This window comes from Lontra canadensis, unplaced genomic scaffold (assembly GCF_010015895.1).
Source record: "Lontra canadensis isolate GAN:19392208 unplaced genomic scaffold, GSC_riverotter_1.0 scaffold6, whole genome shotgun sequence".
Lineage (NCBI taxonomy): Eukaryota > Metazoa > Chordata > Mammalia > Carnivora > Mustelidae > Lontra > Lontra canadensis.
The window spans coordinates 36,656,515-36,680,577 of record NW_022631000.1 but is presented as its reverse complement, the minus strand read 5'-3'; the positions used below and the strand labels follow the sequence as shown (position 1 = coordinate 36,680,577).

General features: G+C 39.0%; 1 protein-coding gene across 1 annotated transcript in view; it reads left to right on the top strand.

Moving 5' to 3' along the window:
- RARRES1 (retinoic acid receptor responder 1) overlaps positions 1-23,855 on the top strand; it is a 56,270-nt gene extending 32,415 nt beyond the window's left edge. Inside the window, exons 5-6 of the mRNA XM_032852605.1 lie at positions 22,532-22,594; positions 23,139-23,855. Of these exons, the coding sequence (XP_032708496.1) occupies positions 22,532-22,594; positions 23,139-23,288 (213 nt within the window). The 3' untranslated portion in view covers positions 23,289-23,855. The remainder of the gene's footprint in view (positions 1-22,531; positions 22,595-23,138) is intronic.
- The last annotated feature ends 208 nt before the right edge of the window (positions 23,856-24,063 follow it).

The following is a 24,063-nucleotide window of genomic DNA, read 5'->3' as shown; positions in this document are numbered from 1 at the left end:
CTGAGTTTGAGGAGTTCTTTATAGATCTTACATATCAGCCCTTTGTCTGTAGTGTCATTTGCGAATATCCTCTCCCATTCTGTGGGTTGCCTCTTTGTTTTGTTGACTGTTTCCTTTGCTGTGCAGAAGCTTTTTATCTTGACGAAGTCCCATAAGTTCATTTTCACTTTATTCTGCTGTTTTTGATGAAATACTCTGAATGTATGTGTTAGATCCATATGGTCCAATGAATCATTCAAAGCCACTGTTTCCTTGCTGGTTATCTGTCTGGATGACCTATCCATTTATGTAAGTTAGGTGTTAAAGTACCCTACTGTTATTGTATTACTATCTATTACTTCCTTTATGTTTGTTATTGGCTGGTTTATGTATTTTGGTGCTCCCATACTTGGTGCGTAAATATTTACAATTTTTATAACTTCCTGTTGGACTGTTCCTTCAATGATTAAATACTGTCCTTGGTGGTCTCTGTTAGTCTTTGCTTTCAAATTTACTTTGATATAAGTATTGCTATCCTGCTTTCTCTTCCCCTCCATTTGCATGATAAATACTTTTTTTATATCTTCACTTTCAGTCTGCATGTGTCTAGGACTGAAACTAGTCCCTTGTAGGCAGCATAGAGATGGATCTTGCTTTTTTTTTTTTTAGAAGATTGACTGATTGATTGATTGATTGATTTGACAGAGGGAGAGAGAGAGAGAACACAAGCAGGGGGAATAGGGGAGGGAGAAGCAGGCTTCCTGCCGAGCAGGGAGCCGGATGTGTGCCTTGATCCGAAGACCCTGGGCTGATGATCCAAGCTGAAGGCTGATGCGTAATGAGCGAGCCACCCAAGTGCCCTGGGTCTTGCTTTTTTATTCATCCCATCACCCTATGTCTTTTGATTAGAGCATTTGCTCCATTTACATTCATAGTACTATTGATTATTGAGGTATGTACTTATTGTTTTGTCACTTGCTCTATGGTTTTTATATTTTGTCTCTGTTCCTTTTTTTTTTTTTCTTGGTCTCTTCTCTCATTGCTCTTTGGTGATATACTTGGATACCTTTCTCATTTTTTGCATATCTGTTATTGATTATTGATTTGTGGTTACCATTAAGTTTATAAAGAATATCTTATTCATATAGCAGAGTATATTAAGTTGATGGTCACTTAAGTTTGAACCCGTTCTTTTCTCCTCTTCCCCCCACATTTTAGGTATATGGTGTCTCATTTTACATTCTTTTATTTTGTGAATCCTTGATTTTTATAGATCTACTTAATTTTACCACTTTTGTACTTCCCCCTTTTCTTATTCCTACTTATGGTCTTTCCTTTCTACACAAAGTGTCCCTTTCAACATTTTCTATAGGGCTGGTTTAATGGTGATGGATTTTTTTGATTTTTGTTTGTCTGGGAAACTCTTTATCTCTCCTTCATTTCTGAATGAAAACTTGCTGGATAGAGTATATATAGTTTTTAAAAGATTTATTTATTTGAGAGAGGGAGAGAGTGAGCACACACAGTGGGAAGAGGCAGAGGGAGAGAGAATCCCAAGCAGACTCTGTGCTGACTGTGGAGCCAGAGGTGGGTCTCGATTTCACTACCCTGAGATCATGAACTGAGCCAAAACCAAGACTCAGACACTCAACCAACTGTACCACTCAGGCGCCCATGGATAGAATAGTTTTGGCTGCAGGTTTCTTTCCTTCAGCATTTGGAATATATCATGCCACTCTGTTCTGGCCTACAGAGTTTCTCCTCAAAACACAGTTGATACCCTTATGGAGTTTCCCTTGTACGTAACTGTTTTTTTTTTTTTCTTTAATTGCTACTTTAAAAATTCTCATTTACCACTTATTGCCATCTTAATTACTATGTGTCTTGGCATGGACCTCCTTGGGTTGTTATTATTGGAGGCTCCGTGTGACTCCTTGATCAGGATTTCTTTTTCCTTCCCCAGATTAGAGAAGTTTTCAGCTATTATTTCTTGAAATACATTTTCTGCTCCCTTTTCTCTCTTCTTCTAGGATCTCTATAAAGCAAATGGTACTATGCTGGATGGTGTCGCTCAGTTCCCTAAGTCTATTTTCATTTGTTTTATTCCCCCTCTCTCCTTTTAGGCTTGATTGTTTTCCATTTTCTGTCCTCCAGGGCTGATCCATTCTTTTGCCTCCTCTCCTCTACTATTTATTCCATCTTGTGTATTCTTAGTATCAGTTATTGAGTTCTTCATCTGTGATTTTTTTTTCTTTTTTTTAATTAATTTTTAAAAATTTCTTTTCAGTTTCCAGAGTTCACTGTTTATGCACCACACCCGGTGCTCCATGCAATACATGCCCTCCATTGATTCTTTTTTATGTTTCCTATCTTTTTGTTGAAGGTCTTACTGAGGTCCTCCACTCTTTTCTCAAGTCCAGTGAGTATCTTTATGACCATTACTTTAAATTCTCTCTGAGACATATTACTTGTCCCCATTTCATTTAGCTCTTTTGCTCTGATTTTGTACTATTCTTTCATTTGGGACCTATTCCTCTTTATTTTGTCTACTGTCTGTGTCTGTGTCTGTGTTTCTACGTTAGGAAGGTCAGCTACATCCTGCCAATCAGTGACATCATGCAACAGCTCTCTCTGCCTTTTTTTTTTTTAAATGCATTCTTTTTTTTTTTTTCAAAGATTTTATTTATTTATTTGACAGAGAGATATCACAGTAGACAGAGGCAGGCAGAGAGAGAGAGGAAAACAGGCTCCCTGCTGCGCAGAGAGCCCCATGCGGGACTCGATCCCAGAACCCTGAGATCACGACCTGAGCCGAAGGCAGCAGCTTAACCCACTGAGCCATCCAGGCGCCCTCTCTCTGCCTTTTGTGGGCAGGTTTTGTCCCTGTGTTGTTAGTGGGCTTGAGTTGAGTCTGACCAGGCATTTGCCAAAGATGCAGCAGCACTGAACTTCATCTTTGCAGTTTTTATATTGTCCCCTGAAGCTTTCATTGGTGGGTGGGGTCTGCAGTCAGACCATATGTCTGCCCCCAGCCTGCTGGTGGGGCTGCAGTTGGACTGGTATGTGTGGTTATATTCCCCCTCAGGGCAGGAGCCACTTTGGAGTGGTGTTGGTCCCTGTAAGGGCTGCTTGCACACTGCCAGACTTGTGGAACCGATTTGGATGGGCTCTGGCCAAGGGTGCATTTGATGGTGCATTAGATGGGCTAGGTCTGCAAGAAAACATGGGTGCAGGGTATGCAGAGCCAGCAAGGTCTGTGTGGTTCCATGGAGGGGTCTTGCAGCCACCTGTAAAAGCCCCTACTGAGCCTGGCCTTGTTGGAGACATGGAAACATGTGGTGGTGGGGTGTGCTATTACCAAACTAGATGGAGAGTGTTGGCACTATGCTGGTTCCCACAGGTGTCTGTGTATCTTGGCTAGGAGGCAGGGGAGGGATATGGTGCCTGCTAGCTCTTTTATTCTTGGAAAAGTCTCCCGGTGATCCCTGCCCCTCCAGGACATGGTTCTGAGATTAGTAAATACTTCTTCCCATAAACCCCAGGCATTTTTCAAACTGTGGTTTCCATGCTGTATCTCAGGCTGTTGTGGTGTCTCTTTAAGGGTGGGGACTCCACCCTCCTGGTTCTCCCAGAGATGAGCCTGTTTTAAAGTTCCAGGTGTTAAGCCCTACTTATTTTTAGGCCCCTCTGGTTTTCAAAGCCAAGTGTTATGTGAATCCATCTTCTTCTTGAGGGTCCCCCATGCCTGGGGTGCCTGCTCCTCACTTCTCTGTGTCCACTGCATACCTCCCCATGGATGTCCCATGAGTCTGACTCCCCACCTCATCTCTACCTTTTCCACCCTCTTCAGTGTAGCCTGTTCTCTACATTTAGCTGTGTAAAGCCTCTGCTGCCAGTCTTTGGGTAATTTTCTGGGTTATTTACACTAATGTGGCTGTTATTTAGTTGTATCCGTGGGATGATATGAGCTGAGGATCCTTCTGCTCTGCCATCTTTTCCAGAAGTCCCAAGATTTTCCTTATTTTTTGTGGTAGGCCTGTATCACTATAAACTTGTCTCTTCAAACTGTTTTTGCTAGGTCGCAAAGATTTTGGACTATTGTGTTTTCATTTTCATTTGTCTCCATATATTTTTAAATTTTCTTTTGATTTCTTTATTGACTCTGGTATTTTAGTAGCATGTTGTTTAGCCTCTCTATGTTTGTGGGTTTTTTCCAGTTTTTTTTTCTTATAATTGATTTCTAATTTCATACCATTTGGTTAGAAAAGATAATTAATATGATTTCAATCTTCCTAAACTTATTGACACTTGTTTTATGGCCCAATATATGTTCTGATCTGGACAATATTCCATGTTCACCTGAAAAGAATGTGTTTTCTGCTCTTTTTGGATGGAATGTTCTGTACATATCTTTTAGATCCATCTAGTCTAATGTGTTGTTCGAAGCTTCTCTTTCCTTGTTGGTTTTCTGTCTTTATGAAATATTCTTTGATATAGGTGAGCTGTTAAAGTCCTCTACTACTATTTTATTGCTATCCATTTCTCCCTTTATGTCTGTTAATATTTGCTTTATGTATTTAGGTACTTCTGTGTTGGGTCCAGAGATGTTTACAATTTTTATCTACTCTTATGGGATCAATCTCTCTATCATTTTGTAGTGCCCTTCTTTGTCTCTTACTACAGGCTTTGTTTTAAAGTCTTTTTTGTCTGGCATAAGTATTGCTGTTGTTATTTCATTTTTTTCCCTTTGTTTCCATTTGAATTGGAAATGTTTTTCCATCCCTTCACATTCAGTTTGTATGTGTCTTTTGGTCCAAAGTAAGTCTTTTTTAGGATATATATGAGTCCTTTGTTTTTTTTAACCCATTCAGTCCACCAGAGTCTTGAGTGAAACGTTTAGACTATTTACATTTAAGGTAATTAGTAAGAAGTATGTACTTATTGTTAATTGTTATTTTTAATTGTTGTCTTGTTTTTGTAGTTCTTCTCTGTTGCTTTATTCTATGCTTGTTCTCTTTCTGGTTTGATGGCTTTCTTTAGTATTTGCTTGGAGTCCTTTCTGTTTATTTTTTGTGTATCCATGATAGGTTATTATTTGGTTCATATATAATATCCTGTATTTCTCAGTCTATATTAAATTGATGGTCACTAAAGTTCAAATACATTCTAAAAGCATTAATTTTTTTCTCCTCTCTCCACATTTTATATACTTAAGGTCATATTTGACATATTTCTGTGTACCCCTCAAATAACTTTTGCAGATACATGGATTTTACTGTGTTTGTATTTTAACCTCCATACTGACTTTTTAAGTAATTAATCTACTACCTTTACTCTGTGTATTTTTACCTGTAACTTTTTTTCCTTTCATAATTTTCTTACCTCTAGTTATGGCGTTTTCTTTCTCTTTCACTTTTTTTTTTTTTTTTTTAAAGATAGTTTAGTGGTCATGAACTTTGGCTTTTGCTTGGGAAATTCTCTCTCTCCTATTCTGAATGATAACATGCTGGGTAGAGTATTCTTGGTTACAGCTTTTTTTTTTCCCCTTTTAGCACTTTGAATATATCATGCCACTGCCATCTGGCCCACAAAGTTTGTGCGGAAAAATCAGCAGAGAGCCTTATGGGGTTTCCCTTGTAACTGTTTTCTTTCCTCTTGTTGTTTTTAAAATTATTTCTTTATCACTACTTTTTGCTACTGTAATTGTGTGTCTTGGTGGGGGCCTCCTTAGATTCAACTTATTAAGTGTTCTCCCTGCTTCGTCTACCTAGATGTAGTTCCTTCTCTAGGGTTAGGGAATTTTCAGCTATTATTTCTTCAAATAAATTTTTTGCCTTTTTCATCCTGTCTTCTCCTTCTGGAATCCCTGTAATGCAAGTAGTCGCTATTCTCATTCTTCACTGTTAGTTTTCCTTTTGTTGTTTTGCTTGTTTGCTTTCCATTACCCTGTCCTCCAGAATGCTGGTCCATTCTTCTGTATTCTCTAATCTGCTGCTGATTCCCGCTAGTCTACTTTTTATCACTGAATTCTTCATCCCTGACTGGTTCTTGTTTTAATATATTCTCTTTGTTGAAGTTTTCACTGAATTCATCCAGTCTTTTTTCAAGAACAGTGAATATCTTTATGACCATTACTTTAAATTCTTTTTCAGGCATATTACTTATCTCGGTTTTATTTAGCTTTTTTCCCTCGATTGTGTTGTTCTTTCCTTTAGGACATATTTTTCTGTTCCCTCATTGTCTCTGCTTGTTTCTGTGTAGAAGGTTGGTGAACTATATCTCCTAGTTTTGAAAGTAGTGGTCTTGTGTAGAAGGTGTTTGGTGCCCTGTAGTGCAGTTCCCTCTGGTCACCAGAATCAGGCACTCCAGGAGTATCCCCTATGAGGGCTGTGTGTCACAGCTGAGCCCCATTTGCCTTCAGTCTAATCAGCTACAATGTTCTACCTTGCCTGCTATGGACAGAGTTTGGTTTCTGTACTGTTGAGAGGCTTCTCTGAGGCCACCACAGGCGTATTGATGAATTGGGCCAGCAGTCAGACTAGGTGTCTGCAATCTGCTTCTCTGTTGCACCTGCAGGCGCACCCAGCATGGCAAGATTTGATCCCTGGGCAGGTAACAAAAAGGATTGGCTGCAGGAACTGTGGGCTTACAGTTGTGTGGGGTTATCTCACCACCCCTCCGAGGCAGGAGTCACTTTGGAGTGGTACCAGTCCCTGCGCAGAGTTGATTGCAGGGTTTGTTAGGGCAAGACCTGCTTTGGGGATCCACCTGCATGAGCAGGTGGATTGGATGGGGCAGAGCTTTTAGTATAGCAAGAAAGATGGGGAGTGCTAGCACTGGCTCCCACAAGTGTCCAACTGTCTAGACTGGAGGAGGAGTGGAGAAATGGCACCCACTACACTTTTATTTCTGGAGAAATCTGAAGATCCCTATAACTCCAGGACATGTTCTTGGATTAGTAAATAAATGTTTTTTACATATGCCCTTGGAACTTTTCAAACTGCAGATTCTGTGTTGTGTCTCAGGCCAACTATTACTGTATTTCCATCCTTATATCTTAATATTTGTCGGTTTCTCCCTTTCTCTGTTAGTATTTGTTTAATGTATTTAAGTGGTCCTATGTTGGTTGCATGGCTATTTATAATTGTTTTCTCCTCTTATAAGATTGATCCCTTTATCATTATGTCATGCCCTTCTTTGTCTCTTACAGCCTTTGTTTTAAAATCTATTTTGTCTGATAAAAGAATTGTTATTCTGGCTTTTTTGTTACTTCCATTTGTATGGAGTATCTTTATTTGATCCCTTCACTTTTGGTCTATATGTGTCTGTATATCTGAATTGAGTCTCTTGTAGGCATCATATCGATGGGTCTTGTTGTTATTTCTATCCATTTATTCACCCTATGTCTTTTGCTTGGAGCGATTAGACCATTTACGTTTAAAGCTATTATTGATTGGTATGTACTTACTGCAGTTTTGTTCATTGCTTACTCGTTATTTTATATTTGTTCTTTGTTCCTTCCTCTTATTCTCTTCCTTTGTGGTAACTTTCTTCACTGTTATGCTTGGCTTTCCTTTTTCTTCCTTCATGTATGGTTACCATGTAGCTCATATATAATATTCTGAATATATAACAATCTGGTTATAGTTAGTTAGTTAGTTATCTTTATAGTTAGTTGATGGTCACTTAAGTTCTCACACAGTCTGAAAGTACGATATTTTTACTCTCTCCCCCACATTTTATGTATATATTGCCGTAATTTACATCTTTTTATTTTATGAGTCCCTTAACAAATTTTTTTATGTAATTGATTTTACTACTTTTCTTTAATCTTCATACTATTATTACATGTGATTGGTCTTCTAACTTTATTCTAAGTTTGCTTTTGATCATGAAATATTTCCTTTCATATTTTACTTCTACTTAGGACATTTTCCCTTTTTTTCTTCTTTTCTTTTTTTTACTTGTGACCTTTTCTTTTCCACTTAAGGAAGTCCCTTTAGCATTTCTTTTAAGGCCAGTTTAATGGTGGAAAACTCCTTTAACTTTTGTTTGGAAAACTGTTTATTTCTCCTTTAATTCTGATTGATGACCTTACCAGATAGAGTATTTTTGGTTGTATGTATTTTTTTCTAGTACTTAGAATATATCCTCCCACTCCCTTCTGGCCTGCAAATTTTCTGTGGAAGCCTTATGGGATTTCCTTTGAACATAAGTAGTTCTTTTTCTCCTGCTGCTTCTAAGATTCTAAGATTCTCTGTCTTTATTTTTTTATAAGATTTTATTTATTTATTTGACACAGAGAGAGAGAGAGATCACAAGTAGACAGAGAGGCAGGCAGAGAGAGAGGGGGAAGCAGGCTCCCTGAAGACCAGAGAGCCTGATTCGGGGCTCAATCCCAGGACCCTGGGATCCTGATCTGAGCCGAAGGCAAAGGCTTACCCCACTGAGCCACCCAGGAGTGCCCCCCCCCAGATTCTCTCTCTTTAATCTTTGTTATTTTGATTATTTGTTTCGGTGTACCTCCTTGGCTTTATCCTGTTTGGGTCTTTGTGCTTCCTAGAACTAGATGTCTGTTTCCTTCCCCAGATTAGCAAAGTTTTCACCTGTTATTTCTTCAAATAAGTTTTCTGTCCCATTCTCTCCTTCTTCTGGAAACCCTATAATGCTAATGTTAATATGCTTGATGTTGTCCCAGAAATCCTTTAACTTATCCTGATTTTATTTTCATTCTTTCTTTTTCTTAGCATCTTAATTTTATTTTTTTCATGTTCCAAGATTCAGTGTTCATGCACCACACCCAGTGCTCCAGGCAATATGTGCCCTTTTTAATACCCACCACCAGGCTCACCCATCCCCTGACCTACCTACCCTCCATAACCCTCAGTTTGTTTCTCAGAGTCCACAGTCTCTCATCTTTCATCTCCCCCTCCAATTTCCTCCAATTCACTTTTCCTTTCCTTCTCCTAATGTCCTCCATGTTATTCCTTATGCTCCACAAGTAAGTGAAACCATATGATCTTTGACTTTCTCTGCTTGACTTATTTCACTCCGTATAATCTCCTCCAGTCCCGTACATGTTGATAAAATAGTTGGGTATTAATCCTTTCTGATGCCTGCATAATATTCCATTGTATATATGGACAACATCTTCTTTATCCATCCGTCTGTTGAAGGGGATCTCGGCTCTTTCCACAGTTTGGCAAATGTGGCCATTGCTGCTATGAACATTGGGGTACAGATGGTCCTTCTATTCACTACATCTGTACCTTTGGGGTAAATACCCAGTAATGCAATCACAGAGTCATAGGGTAGCTCTATTTTTAATTTCTAAAGGAATCACCACACTGTTTTCCAAAGTGGCTACAACAACTTGCATTCCCACCAACAGTGTAAGAGGGTTCCCCTTTCTCCACATCCTCTTCAACACTTGTTGTTTCCTGTCCTGTCGATTTTGGCCATTCGAACTGGTGTAAGGAAGTATCTCAGTGTGGTTTTGATTTGAATTTCCCTGATGGCTAGTGATGATGAACATTTTTTCATATGTCTGTTAGCCATTTGTATGTCTTCTTTGGAGAAGTGTCTGTTCATGTCTTCTGCCCATTTTTTTTGACATGATTATCTGTGTTTTGGGTGTTGAGTTTGAGGAGTTCTTTATAGATCTTAGATATCAACCCTTTGTAGTGTCATTTGCAAATATCTTCTCCCATTCTGTGGGTTGCCTCTTTGTTGACTGTTTCCTCTGCTATGCAGAAGCTTTTGATCTTGATGAAGTCCCAAAAGTTCATTTTCGCTTTTGTTTCCTTTGCCTTTGGAGACATGTCTTGAAAGAAATTGCTGTGGAGGATGTTGAAGAGGTTACTGCCTATGTTCTCCACTAGGATTTTGATAGATTCCTGCCTCATGTTGAGGTCTTTTATCCATTTCGAGTTTACCTCTGTGTATGGTATAAGAGAATGGTCGAGTTTCATTTTTCCATACATAGTGTCCAATTTTCCCAGCACCGTTTATAGAAGAGACTTTTTTCCCACTGGATATTTTCTCCTGTTTTGTCGAAGATTATTTGACCATAGAGTAGAGGACCCATATCTGGACTCTCTGTTCCATTCGTCTATGTGTCTGTTTTTGTGCCAGTACTATGTGTCTTGGTGATCACAGCTTTGTAGTAAAGCTTGAAATCAGGCAACGTGATACGCCCAGCTTTTTCTTTTTCAAAATTTCCTTAGCAATTCGGGGTCTCTTCTGGTTCTGTAGAATTTTAGGATTGTTTGTTGCAGCACTTTGAAGAATACCAGTGGAATTTTGATTGGGATGGCATTGAAAGTATAGATTGCTCCGGGGAGTATAGACATTTTAATAATGTTTATTATTCCAATCCATGAGCATGGAACGCTTTTCCATCTTTCTGTGTCATCTTCAATTTCTTTCACGAGTGTTCTATAGTTCCTCAAGTACAGATCCTTTACCTCTTTCGTTAGGTTTATCCCAAGGTATCTTATGGTTCTTGGTGCTATAGTAAATGGAATCGATTCTCTAATTTCCCTTTTTATATTTTCATTGGTAGTGTATAAGAAAGCAACTGATTTATTTGCATTGATTTAGTATCCTGCCACATTACTGAATTGCTGTATGAGTTCTAGTAGTTTGGGTGTGGAGTCTTTTGGGTTTTCCAAAAAAATATCATGTCATCTGTGAAAAGAGTTTGACTTCTTTGCCAATTTGAATACTTTTATTTCTTATTATCTGATTGTTTTTGCTATTTCCATTCTTTCTTCTTTTTGCTGTTTCTTTTGCTTAGTTGCTTTCCATTTCTGTGTCTTCCAGATCACCAATCCATTCTTCTGCATCTGCTAATCTAATGTTGCTTCTCTCTAGTGTATTTTTCATTTCAGTTATTATATTCTTCAACTATGATTGGTTCTATTTTTATATTTTCTACTTGACAATCTCACTAAGTTCATCCACTCTTCTCTTCAGTCTGGCGAGCATCTTTATGATCACTACTTTGAACTCTTTATTAGATAGAATGCTTATCTTCGAGGCGCCTGGGTGGCTCAGTAGGTTAAAGCCTCTGCCTTTGGCTCAGGTCATGATCCCAGAGTCCTGGGATCGAGCCCCACATCGGGCTCTCTGCTCCGTGGAGACCCTGCTTCCTCCTCTCTCTCTGCCTACCTCTCTGCCTATTTGTGATCTCTCTCTGTCAAATAAATGAATAAAATGTTAAAAAAAAAAAAGAATGCTTATCTCCATTTCATTTAGTCCTTTTTCTGAGGTTTTATCTTGTTCTTTCATTTGGATTATATGCCTTTGTCTTCCCATTTTGCTTGACTTTCTGTGTTAGCTTCTGTGAATTAGAACCTACTTCTCCTAAACTTGAAGGAATAGTTTTATATATGGTCACCCCCCATATAGACTGTGTACCTGGTGACTTTGGCTGGCCAGCTAGAACTGTGGCTGGTAGGCATGATGCACTTTGTGCTGAGGCTGTCCTGGTGGGATGGCTGGGAGAGGGGACAGTACCTTTCTGCATAGAAGGCATCCTGGTGGGAGAGCTGTAGCTGAAGTGGGTACAAGCCAGGGGTGGTCCTAGGGTACTCAGCATAGGGCACTCAGGCAGGGCAGCTGAAGTTGTGGTAGGTGTGGGCCAGGGCGTCCCAGAGTGCTACATGCAGGGAGTACTCTGGCTGGGTGGCTAGAGCCAAGATGGGGCACATGTCAGGGTGTCCTGTGGGTATTCCATGCAAGGAGGTTCCTGGTAAGTCATCTGGAGCCAAAGCAGGTGCAGGCATGGCATGTTTCAGGGTGTTTTGCATCTCTGTCACCTTGGTGATATAGCTGGAGCTGTAGTGGGTGCTGTCCTGGGGTGTCTGTGGTGTGTGCTATACTGGGGTGGGATGTTTGGAGCTCAGGCTGTTGAGGAGACCCTTTTGGGGGGGTACAGCTGGGGCTGGTGTGTCTAGGAGCCCTGGGCTCAGTAAGGCAGTCAGCTTAGCAGTCAACTTGGCCAGGGTTCCTGTACCCTGCTCCCATCCTCACGATCAAGGTGGAAGTGTGGGATGTATACATTGGTGTGTGCCAGCCCCTCTGACCCTGGAGAGCATTCCTGCAGCTCCTCTAGGGCTGTCTCGTTTATACTCTAGGTTTTTTTTAAATCCATGGCTTTTTTTCTGTCTACTGGGCAGCTGGGATGGAATGGTGCAGCCAACTAGGGTGCTGGATGGTACTCCCATCTGCACTAGCTGCACTCTCACCAACCTCTCCAACCCCAGAGAATTTTCCATGGGTTCCCTGGTGTTTAGAAGACACTCAGGGGTTAATTTCTTTCAATTCTAGTTGCCCTTTTAAACCATGGTTTTTTTCCTGTGACCCAGGGCATGTGAATATGTTCCCACTCCCTCAGTATCATTCCTCCTCACTGTACTTTGCAGCCTTGAGGATGGGGTTCCCAAGGTTACCGTTTCTCCATCTTTCCTGCCATTCTTTATGTGACCCCTTTATTCTTTGCTGTTCTGAAGCTGTTCAGTCAGCTCTCAAAGTTCATGAAGAGGAACTCTTCTATATGTAGGTGTTGACTCAGTGCATCTTGTGGAGAGTTCAGGGTCTCCCCATATTGCCATATTGGATCTTAATATCATGTCAAGTAAGCATTATTAATGCCAGTAAGTTTGATGTGTTGTTCAAAAGCCACTTGTAAAACAGGTGAGAAATATAGTTTTTTATTAATTATCAAAAATGAACGAATTTCTTTCTCTTTATAGAATGCTTTTAATAGAAACTACCATTTAATTGATTGTTGCTATATTTCAAGTCAGGATGCTACATAAAAGTTCCTCTACCTCTTTCTGGCTCTTTCTTTTATCTACCAAGATGATTATAACCACAAAAGACTTTTACCTTAACTGGCAGTTTAGGTGAAACTTGGTTTACAGTGTAGGAAATGATGTCAAGATAATTTAGAATTAATTGTAATGAATGTGAGAGAAAAAAACAGTAAGAATACAGCAATACAGATACAACAGAGGAAAAATTTTTTTCCAAACACTTTTATTATTTTATTGGTTTATTTTACATATTATCCAAGTATAGTTGACATACCACGTTACATTAGTTTCAGGTAAACAGTATGGTGATTCTACAAGTCTGTACATTAGTGCTCATCATAGTAAGTACAGTCACCACTTCACATTATTTAATATTATTGACTGTATTACCTGTGCTCTACTTTCTGTTTCTGACTTATTTTATAACTGGAAGATTGAACTTCTTTTTTTTTTTTAAGATCTTTTTAACTGTATTAAAACATAGTCATGGGGCACCTGGGTGGCTCAGTGAGTTAAAGCCTCTGCCTTCAGCTCAGATCATAATCCCAGGGTTGTGGGATCGAGCCCCACATCAGGCTCTTTGCCCAGCAGGGAGCCTGCTTCCTCCTCTGTCTCTGCCTGCCTCTCTGCCTACTTGTGATCTCTGTCAAATAAATAAATAAAATCTTAAAAAAAAAAAAACCACAGTCATGGTGAAAATTTCTATTCACATTTATGGAATACATTTAACAGTATTACTGATAGCTACATTTATAGTGGTGAACATCATGTCTAGCTCTTTAATTATACAATATGACTTTGACTATGTGGCTTGAAAAAACAGTTTAAAATACAGAAATGTTTTTGTGAAGGGTCTTGAAATATAAAAAAAAAGTCTAAATATTACTATGGGCATTTCTTTTCTTTTTTTTTGTTTTTTTTTAATTATGTTAGTCCTTTTTTATTATTTTATTTATTTATTTGATAGCGATCACAGGTAGGCAGAGAGGCAGGCAGAGAGAGAGGAGGAAGCAGGCTCCCAACTGAGCAGAGAGCCCGATGCGGGGCTCGATCCCAGGACCCTGGGATCACGACCTGAGCCAAAGGCAGAGGCCCAATCCACTGAGCCACCCAAGTGCCCCTATTATGTTAGTCTTGAGGACATATATTGCACGGAATTTTGTACGTTTTTTTAAAACACTTTTTTTTTAATATTTATTTATTTGACAGGGAGAGACACACCACAAGCATGGGGAGCAGCAGCAGAGGGAGAGGGAGAAGCAGGCTCCATGATGAACAAGGAGCCTGATGTGGGACTTGATCCCAGCGCCCTGCGATCATGACCTGAGCCAAAGGCAGATGCTTAACTGTCTGAGCCACCCTGTGCCCCAGAATTTTGACTTCTTAATTCTCTTCACCTATTTCCCCATCACCCCACCTCCCTCCACTCTAGCAATGAGGAGTATGTTCTCTGTTTTTATGAATCTCTTTTGTTGTTTGTCTTTTACATTCCATATATAAGTGAAATCATATGGTATGTGTCCTTCTTTGCCTGACTTACTTGCAGTAGTACTCTTCTAGATTCATCCATGTTGTTACAAATGGCAATTGCATTCTTTTTTATGGCTGAGTAAAACTCCCTGGTATATGTATATACACCATATCTTTATTATCCATTCACCTATAGATGGATACTTAGGTTGAATCCATATCTTTGCTATTGTAAATAATGCTGTAATGAATATAGGAGTACATTTATCTTTTCAAATTAATGTTTTCATATTCTTTGGGTAAACACCTAGTAGTGGAATTATTGGATCTTATGGTATTTCTATTTTTAATTTTTGAGGAACTTCCATACTATTTTCTACAGTGGTTGTACCAGCTTACATTCCCACCAACAGTGGGCAAGTGTTCCCTTTTCTCTACATATTCGCCAACATTTGTTGGCATTTTAGTATTAGCCATTCTGATAGGTGTGAGGTTATATCTCATTGTGGTTTTGATTTGCATTACCCTGATGATTAGTGATATTGACCATCTTTTCATGTGTTTATTGGCCATCTGTAGGTCTTTTTTTTTTAATATTTTTATTTTTCAGAGTAACAGTATTCATTATTTTTGCACCACACCCAGTGCTCCATGCAATCCGTGCCCTCTCCAATACCCACCACCTGGTTCCCCCAACCTCCCACCCCCCGCCCCTTCAAAACCCTCAGATTGTTTTTCAGAGTCCATAGTCTCTCATGATTCACCTCCCCTTCCAGTTTCCCTCAACTCCCTTCTCCTCTCCCTCTCCCCTTGTCCTCCATGCTATTTGTTATACTCCACAAATAAGTGAAACCATATAATTGACTTTCTCTGCTTGACTTATTTCACTCAGCATAATCTCTTCCAGTCCTGTCCATGTTGCTACAAAAGTTGGGTATTCATCCTTTCTGATAGAGGCATAATACTCCATAGTGTATATGGACCACATCTGTAGGTCTTATTTGCAATACATCTATTCATGTCTTCTGCCCATTTTTTTAACTGGAATGTTGGAGGTTTCTTTGGTTTTGTTTTTGTTGTTGTTTTGGTGTTGCATGAGTCCTTTATATATTTTAGATATTAACCCCCTATTGGATAAATCATTTAGAAATACCTTCTCCCATTCAGTAAGTTGCCTTTTCATTTTGTTGATGGTTATGTTTTCTTTTAGTAGTTTTATGGTTTCACATCTCACATTTTTGGTTCTTTGATCCATTTTGAGTTTATTTTTATTTATGGTATTAAAAAAGTCCAGGTTTCATTCTTTTGCATGTAGCTGTTCAGTTTTCCCAGCATCATTTTTTTGAGAAGACTGCCTTTTCCCCATTGTGTATTCTTTCTTTGTTGTAGATTAACCATATAAGTATGGGTTTATTCCTGGGGTCCTTATCCTGTTCCACTGATATAGGTGTCTATATTTGTGCTAGTATCGTACTGTTTTCATTACTATGGCTTTGCAGTATATCTTGAAATCTGGAAGTGGGATACTTCCAGCTTTGTTTTTTCTCACAACTGCTTTTGCTATTTGGGGTCCTTTGTGGTTCCAAACTAAATTTAAGATTATTTGTTCTACATCTGTGAAAAATACTGTTGGTATTTTGATAGGGATTGCACGAATTGGTAGGTTGCTTTTGGTAGTAGGGACATTTTAATGATACTCATTCTTCCAATATTCATGCGGATGGTATGCCTTTCCATTTGTGTTGTCTTTAACTTCTTTATCAATGTCTTATAGATTTAAGAGTATACATCTTTAACCTACTTGTTTAAATCAATTCCTAGGTACTTTATTCTTTTAGTGCAGTTGTCAATGGAATTGTTTTAATTTTGCTTTCTGCTAATTCATTAGTATAGAGAAATGCAACAGATTTCTATATATTAATTTTGTATCCTACAAACTCACAGGTTATAATTATAAGTTCTAATAGTTTTTTGGTGGAGTCTTTAGGGTTTTTTATATAGAGTATCATGTCATCTGAAAATATTGAAAATTTTATTTCCTCCTTACCAAGTTGGATGCCTTTTATTCTTTTTTCTTTCTCATTGCTGCAGCGACAGTTTCATATGACTTTTGTTGAATTAAAGTGGTGAAACTGCATATCCTCATCTTGTTCCTGATCTTAAAAACTTGTCAATTTTTCAGTATTCAGTGTGACGTTAGCTGTGGGTTTTTCATATGTGGCCTTTATTATGGTGAGGTATGTTCCCTCTAACTCTATTTTGTTGAGTTTTTGTCATGACCAGATGTTGAATTTGCTAAATATCTTCTCCGCATCTATTGAAATGATTGTATGGTTTTTATTCTTCTTCTTGGTAATGTATCATGTTGGTTGATTTGCAAATATTGAATCATCCTTGCATTCCTGGAATAAATCTAACTTGATTGTGATGAATGATCCTCTTAATATATTGTTGAACTCAGCTGGCTAATATTTTGTTGAGTATTTTTATATCTATATTCATCAGGAATATTGGCCTATAGCTTTTATTTTTTATAGTGTCTTTGTGGTTTTGGCATCAGGATGATTCTGGACTCAGATGAACTTGCTAGTTTTCCTTCCCCTTCTATTTTTTTCTAATAGTTTGAGAAAAATTCTTATTAATTCTTCTTTCAATGTTCGGTAGAAATCATCCATGAAGTCTTCTGGTCCTGGACTTTTGCTCGTGAGAAGATTTTTTTTTTTTTTTAACTGATTCAATTTTGTTACCAGTAATCAGTCTCTTCTGATTTCTCTGATTCAGTTTTGGAAGTTTTTTGGTTTTTTTTGTTTTGTTTTAGGAATTTACGATTTCTTTTAGGTTGTCCAACTCATTGGCATCTCATTTTTCTTAGTATTCTCTTAGTATACCTTCGATTTTCTGTGGTGTCATATTATTTCTCCTCTTTCATTTCTAATTCTGAGCCTTCTCTCCTTGTTAATGAATCTGGCTAATGGTTTATGAGTTTTACCTTTTCAAAGAACCTGGTCTTGGTGTCACTGATCTTTTCTTTTTTTGGTCTCATTTCTATCTAATCTTTTTATTCTTATAATGACAGCAAGCTTTGTCTGTTCTATATACATAGAATATTTCATCCAAAAACAGCAGAATACACATTTTTCAAGCATGCATGAAACATTTTCCAGGATAGACCACATTTTAGGCCACAGAACAAGTCTCAACAAATTTAAGTCCCATTTGGTCTAGTATGTCTAATATGTTGATCAAAACATTTGTTTCCTTAATTGATTTTCTGTCTGAATGATTCACTGATGTAAATGGGGTGTTCCCTACTATTATAGTGTTTCTCCCTTTATGTCTGCTAATATTAGATTCATGTATTTATGTGCTCTTATATTAGTTGCATAGATGTTCACAGTGTCCTATACTCTTGTGGAATTGATTTATGATTATGCAATGCCCTTGTCTCTTGCTACAGTTTTGTTTTAAAGTCTATTTTGTCTAAGTTTTGCTGCCCTGGTATTTTTATTACTTCCATTTGCATCCAATGTCTTTTTCCATTCCTTCAGTTTCAGTTTGTGTCTTTAGGTGTGAAGTGAGACTCTTATAGGCAGCATGTAGATGGGTCTTGTTTTTTTAAACATTCAGTCACCCTCTGTCCTCTGACTGAAGCCTTTAGAGCATTTATATTTAAAGTAACTGCTGATAGGCAGAGGCTTATTGCTATTTTGTTAATTATTTTCTGGTTATTTTTGCAGTTCTCTGAGTTCCTTTCTTCTCCTGCTCCCTTCCCCTGTGGCTTATGAGTTCCTTAGTGTTATTTTTGAATTGCTTTCTCTTTAAATCTTGTGTATCTCATAGGTTTTTGATTTATGGTTATCATGGTATTCATGTAGAACATCCTATGTGTATAGCAATCTATATTAAGTTGATGGTCACTTAAGTTTGAACATATACTAAAAGCACTATATTTTTACTCTTATTTTGCATATCTTTGAGTATCTCTTGACTAGCTTTTGTAGATAACATTGAATTTACTGCTTTTACATTTTAGCTTCCATATTGGCTTTATTACTGACTAATCTATTACCTTTACTATTTGTCTGTTTTTACCAGTGAAGAATCCCCTTTAATATTTTTTGTAAGGCTGGCTAGTGGTAATGAAATCCTTTGATTTTTTTTTTGTCTGGGAAACTTTATCTCTCCTTCAGTTCTGAATGATGACTTTGTCAAGTATTCTTGGTTATAGGCTTTTTTCCTTTCAGCACTTTGATGCATCATGCCATCTTCTAGTTTGTGAAGTTTCTGCTGAAATATTAGCTGGCAGCCTAATGGGTTTTCCTTGTGTGTAACTATTTTTCTTCTCTTGCTGCATTAAAAATTCTCTTTATCATTATTTTGTCATCGTAATTATTATGTGTCTTGGTGTGGACATTCTTTGTTCATCTTGTTTGGGGCTATCTGTGGTTTCTGAATTTGGATGTCTGTTTCCTCAGATTAGGGAGGTTTTCAGCTATTTTCGTAAGTTTTCTACCCCCTTTTCCCTGTCTTATCCTTCTGGGATCCCTGTGATGCTAATGTTATTATGCCTGATGTAGTCACAGAGGTCCCTTAACCTACTCTCATTTTTTGTTCTTTTCTCTCTTTGCTGTTCAGCTTCCTATTCCCGTCTTCCAGATCACTGAAACGTTCTTCTGCTGCCTCTAGTCTGCCATTTCCCTTTAGTGTATTTTTCATTTCAGGTATTGACTTCATCTCTGACTGGTTCTTTTTTATATTTTTTGTCACTTTTGTTGAAGTTCTGAGTTCATCAGCTTTTTCTCAAGTACAGTGAATTTCTGTACAGCCATTATTTTGATCTCTTTTTCTGTGGTTTTTGTCTTATTCTTAAATTTGGGATATATTCCTCTGTCTCCTCATTCTGTTTACGTCTTCTGGTCTTGAAATTAGTGGCCTTGTGTAGAAGCAGTCCTGTGGTGTCCTCTACACAGCCCCCCAACCCGAGTCTTCAGAACGGGGTGCTCCAGGAATGTCTCTGTGTAGGCTGCATGTACCCTCCTGTTTTTGATGAACAGTGATTGCTGTGGCTTTGCCACTGGTTGGGGCTGGCCCTCAGCACATCTGTTGCAGACACACAGGGCAGGGTTTGCTCTCCATGCTGTTGAGGGTCCTGTCTAGAGCAGCTATGGGATCACTGGTGGGCAGGTCTGGCCCTCAGCATGGCTGAATGCAGTTCACCACTGCAAAAACTGCAGGCACCCCAAAATACAGGGAGGGCCTGCACAGCCAGTGAAGAGGCCTAGCCCCACGAACTGTAGGCTGCTGGTTTGTAGGGTTATCTCTGCCTCCTGTATCTAGAGCAGGAGTCTCACCAGACCTTACCAGTGTTGCCTGCTGAGTTTGGTGGGTCTGTAGGGGACACAGGGTCCTAGCAAGGTAGATGGAAAGTATTAGAACTTGCTCCATAAGCATCTGGGTATCTAGGCTGGGAAGAGCAAGAAAATGGCATCCACCACTTTTGCTCCTGGAGAAATCTCCTGTAGATCCCTGTCCCTTTGGCACATGTCCTAAAATTAGTCACTAAATCCCCTTCATGTATACCCCAGGTGTTTTGCCACTGTGCTGTGCTGCCTTCTGGGCTGTCTTGGGCCTTATTATTTAGCGTCCTGCCTCTTGAAGGCCTTCACTTCCTGTAGCCCTCCCTCTCTCCTAGAGCTAAGCCCCACAGACCTCATATCTAAATATTATGGGGACTCATCTTTCCAGGGTGGATTCCTAGGGCCAGGGGTTGTGGTGTGGAATCTGATCCTCTCACTGTCCTGTGGTTGTGATATCCCTCCCATGTGTGGTTGGTCATGTCAGGGGTCTGGTTCCCCACCGTATCTCCACCTCTTTCTGTTGTGGCCTTCTCTCTACAACTAGCTGTGGGAGATCTCTGCCAGTCTTTGGGTTGTTTCCATAGTTAGCTGCAATCCATGCTGTTGTTGCTTCAGCGCGTCCATGGAATGAGATGAGCTTGGGATCTTCCAATTGCGCCTTCTTCCTACTTTTTAGGATCTCTTAACGTCAGTGCTTTTCATTTGCAATTGTACCCGACCCGTTGCCAAACCCAACAACCACCAAGACACAGTATGGTCCAGATCCAGCAGTTTCATTTCTGTCTTGTTCTAGCCAGTCTTTGATGCCTCTCATCTGTCCATTAATCTCACTCACCCAACCTACAAGTGGGAAAATTGGTATAAAAGTAATTGTAGAGTTAAGAAAACAAAAATGCAGAGGGAGTATGGTCACGTAGTGGAAGCTTTAGCTTTTATTTTTATCCTGTGAGGTTTGGGTTCTAGATAAATAATAATTGAATATGCATCCGGCTTGCTGGGTCACCCAAGGCAAATCACTTCCATCTCTTAGGGCCTATTAAATGAGGATTAACAAACTTACTAAAGTCATTGAAATGAACATAGCTGAAGCAACTGGTAAATTTGGTTTCAAAGTTGATACACATTTAGACTCTCCTTAAGTATGCCCACAGCCACACAGATTTCCAGATTCTGCTATTGTGTAGCTACTAAGGACTGCATGATCTCTCAGCAAAAGAAGCAACCCAGCAACAAGCAAAACAAACAATATTTTAAAAGTCACAGAGATCAGATCTATATACTGTTCTAGAAGACTAGATACAGGATGGTGGCGCTAGGTGCTCTGTGGCTCACGGTGGCTCAGGGAAGTAGAGAAATTATAGTTTTTCCAGAAGCTTTTTGGGTGGAAATTGCTTTCTTTACACTTGGGGTTAAAGTCCCCATTTAATGCAATAGTAAATAAGGAAGGGCAGGCTTATAAACTCATAGCTCCAAATGAACAAGACCTGAGAGAAACAAGGCTAAAATACAGATAAAAAGTAAGACCCACCTAACCGGCACAATTTTCACTTTAGAACTGAGGCCAGATTCCATTCCTAATGCCATGAGGACTGTACCAGGCACAAAGGAGAGATATTTGCGGGGGGGGGGGGGGGGGGGGAAGACGAGGTCTTTCCTCACACCCTTAGTCCTGAATATGAATTGAGAAAAGTAAAAGCGAGCATTGTTTCAATTCTTAGAGTCCGTAAAAGACACTGTCAGTGGCCTAATCATCCCGTGGTGATCAGCCCTCCTACCTGGAGGGCCCACTGGCCAAGGGTGCATTATAGAAGCTTTCTTACGGACCTTATTATTTATTCAACTAACAGTCTACTTTGGATAGTATGTATTAATAATTCAAGCCTACTTACTCTGTACTAAAACCACATGGGTTCTGGTGGGGATCATGAGTAATAAAAGGGAGCAAACAAAACGCTCTAGTCTGTCTCTAGGAAGATTAAAGTGCTGAATTACTGGAAAATGTAACAGTAAATCATCAATTTGGATTATAAGGATTTGGCATTTGTGATAACTTGAACAGAAGCCAAGGAGATTATTTCTGAATAACATTAAAAATAACTACTTCTTGGCAAGCTTGCATTGATGAGGGCAGCCCAACCCTGGGATACTTTGCCAGGCCAGGCTGTGCAGTGTCCCCTTCTGCAGTTTTTGAATAAGCTCTATTTTGGGGTTGGTGTAAGGATGCTTCCTCCTGGAGGAGGAAGAATCTATAAAAACAAAAATGGAAAGGTTTAATAATGTTACTGAGGAAGGTCTTAATTAAATGGGACAGGGTTTACAAACATTATAATAACCCCAATTTTTGTATTAAAAAATATGTAGCACTCAGTGTATTTAGCAAAGTAGCTTATCAAATGGTGTTGGAAACCCATCATTTGTTTCAGACTTTCCTATTTTATGCCTAAAATCTAGAGACTGCTATGATTTCCTCCAGAAATGCTATTTTCAAAAACAGAATAAGAAGGCATTGTCCTAAAAAAATACTTCAAGTTTATAAGTAAAACCAATTTATATATCAGGGCTAATATAACAAACGGAGGTGCAAGGACAGTATCTAGATTCCAAAGGTTGTCAAAAAGATTCTCCCTATTCCCATAGCACTTAGCCTCTACCAAAACCATACTTAATAGAGAGCAAAAGTGAAAGAAAGCTATCCAACTAGATTTTCATCTAACTCGGTGACAAAACAGTGAGAATCCATGACTTTCATGTCTCAATGCAGGCTGCTACCAGAGGGACTGGAATTGAAGAAGCAGCAGGAGATTCAAGGGGCTCATCCAAACGGGAATTTGATAGAAACCTCCAAACACTGAGCTAATATAAATCTACCGTTTTTTAGACTCACTCTTTTTTTCCTTCCTCTAGAAAACCAGTGACGATGCAATTGATTTTGATTATACCGTTCTACTCCATGAATTCTCAACACAGGTAAAACATAACTATATGTATGTGACAAGGTGGGGGAGGGGCAGGAAAGTACTGTCTAGACTGAGAAGGCACCTTGAGACCAAAAAGTGAAGCAGGCAGCTCCAACACACAGTTTACACAGAGTCTGATTCAGGGTAACTTATTGCCAAGGGGGGCGGTCAGCAGGCAGGGATCAAGGCACCGCACAGCTCTTTTGTGCAATGTCCCGACAGTTCACAGATTTGCTAGAACAAGGGGATGTGCCAGGGCCATCGTGGTGAGTTCAGGGGTTTGATATTTTAACGGACCTTGTTGCACCATCTGTGCGGGGTTGGGGGGGGGGGGTTCTCTACTAGTGATCCAAACAAGCCTTCCAGCATTTGGGTCAGGGCACACATTACCTCCGAGGGGCCGGGAACATGTTTCCGGGGGGTGGTCAGTGCATGGACATGAACAAGACGGAGGGCCAGAGGAGGAGTCAGTACGGCCAGCTCTCCTGCAATACACAACTGCGTTCACCAGAAATTCCTGCAGCTCATAATATTTTAGAACTCTTATTTTCTAGGAAATCATTCCCTGTCGTATTCACTTGGTCTGGTACCCTGGTAAACCACTTAAAGTGAAGTACCACTGTCAAGAGCTACAGACGCCAGAAGAAGCCTCTGGAACCGAAGAAGGTTCAGCTGTGGCACCAACAGAGCTTAATAATTTCTGAAAAGAAAAAAGGATCTGCTTATACCAAATTCTAAAGTGAGGATATTTAAATAGCCTAAATAATTACTCTGGTAAAATAGGTAGGGTAGTCTAATATTTGAGAAAGCCTGAAAATACAATACTCAAAAACTAAAAATTAATGAAAAGATGGTCGGGTTTTGTTGTTCGATTAGTTTGGTTTATTTACTTCTGGGAACATAGGCATACACTGAACTCTGTTCAGTGCTTAACAGTTTCCTCCATGAGTTTCTCAGGGTTTTAGCCCTAAAATGTAAAAAACACTCAGTATATGCTATAATTAGATCAATAAGTACTTAACAAAACAGAACAAAACCATTGATGGTCTCACCTCTGTATTTCTCATTACTTTGAACGAAGTGTAGCCAACTATTTTCTAATGCTGAATTCCTTCTACCTAGGATGTAAAAAAGATAATATATCTCAATGAAAGCAAATTATGGGGAAAATGTTATCAATTTAGAAGGAACTTTACTATTTTTTATCACTTCAAGCAAGTATTCTTTTTTGATATCTACTTTTAAATAAATGTTTACATTTCTATATAAAATGTGTTCAGTATGTGGAGATTTATATACATATGCAAAATTTGTGCTAAAGTGAACTCTTAATATTGCTTAATTCAAATATTATAAATAAAAGTGTTTCATAGATAAAGCCAAGTGTCTGCAAATAGAATTGTAACTGAAATCCTATCAAATATGTACAATTTTCATTTCTAACAATTTGTACCCAGTGTTGGCCTAAATTAATTTATA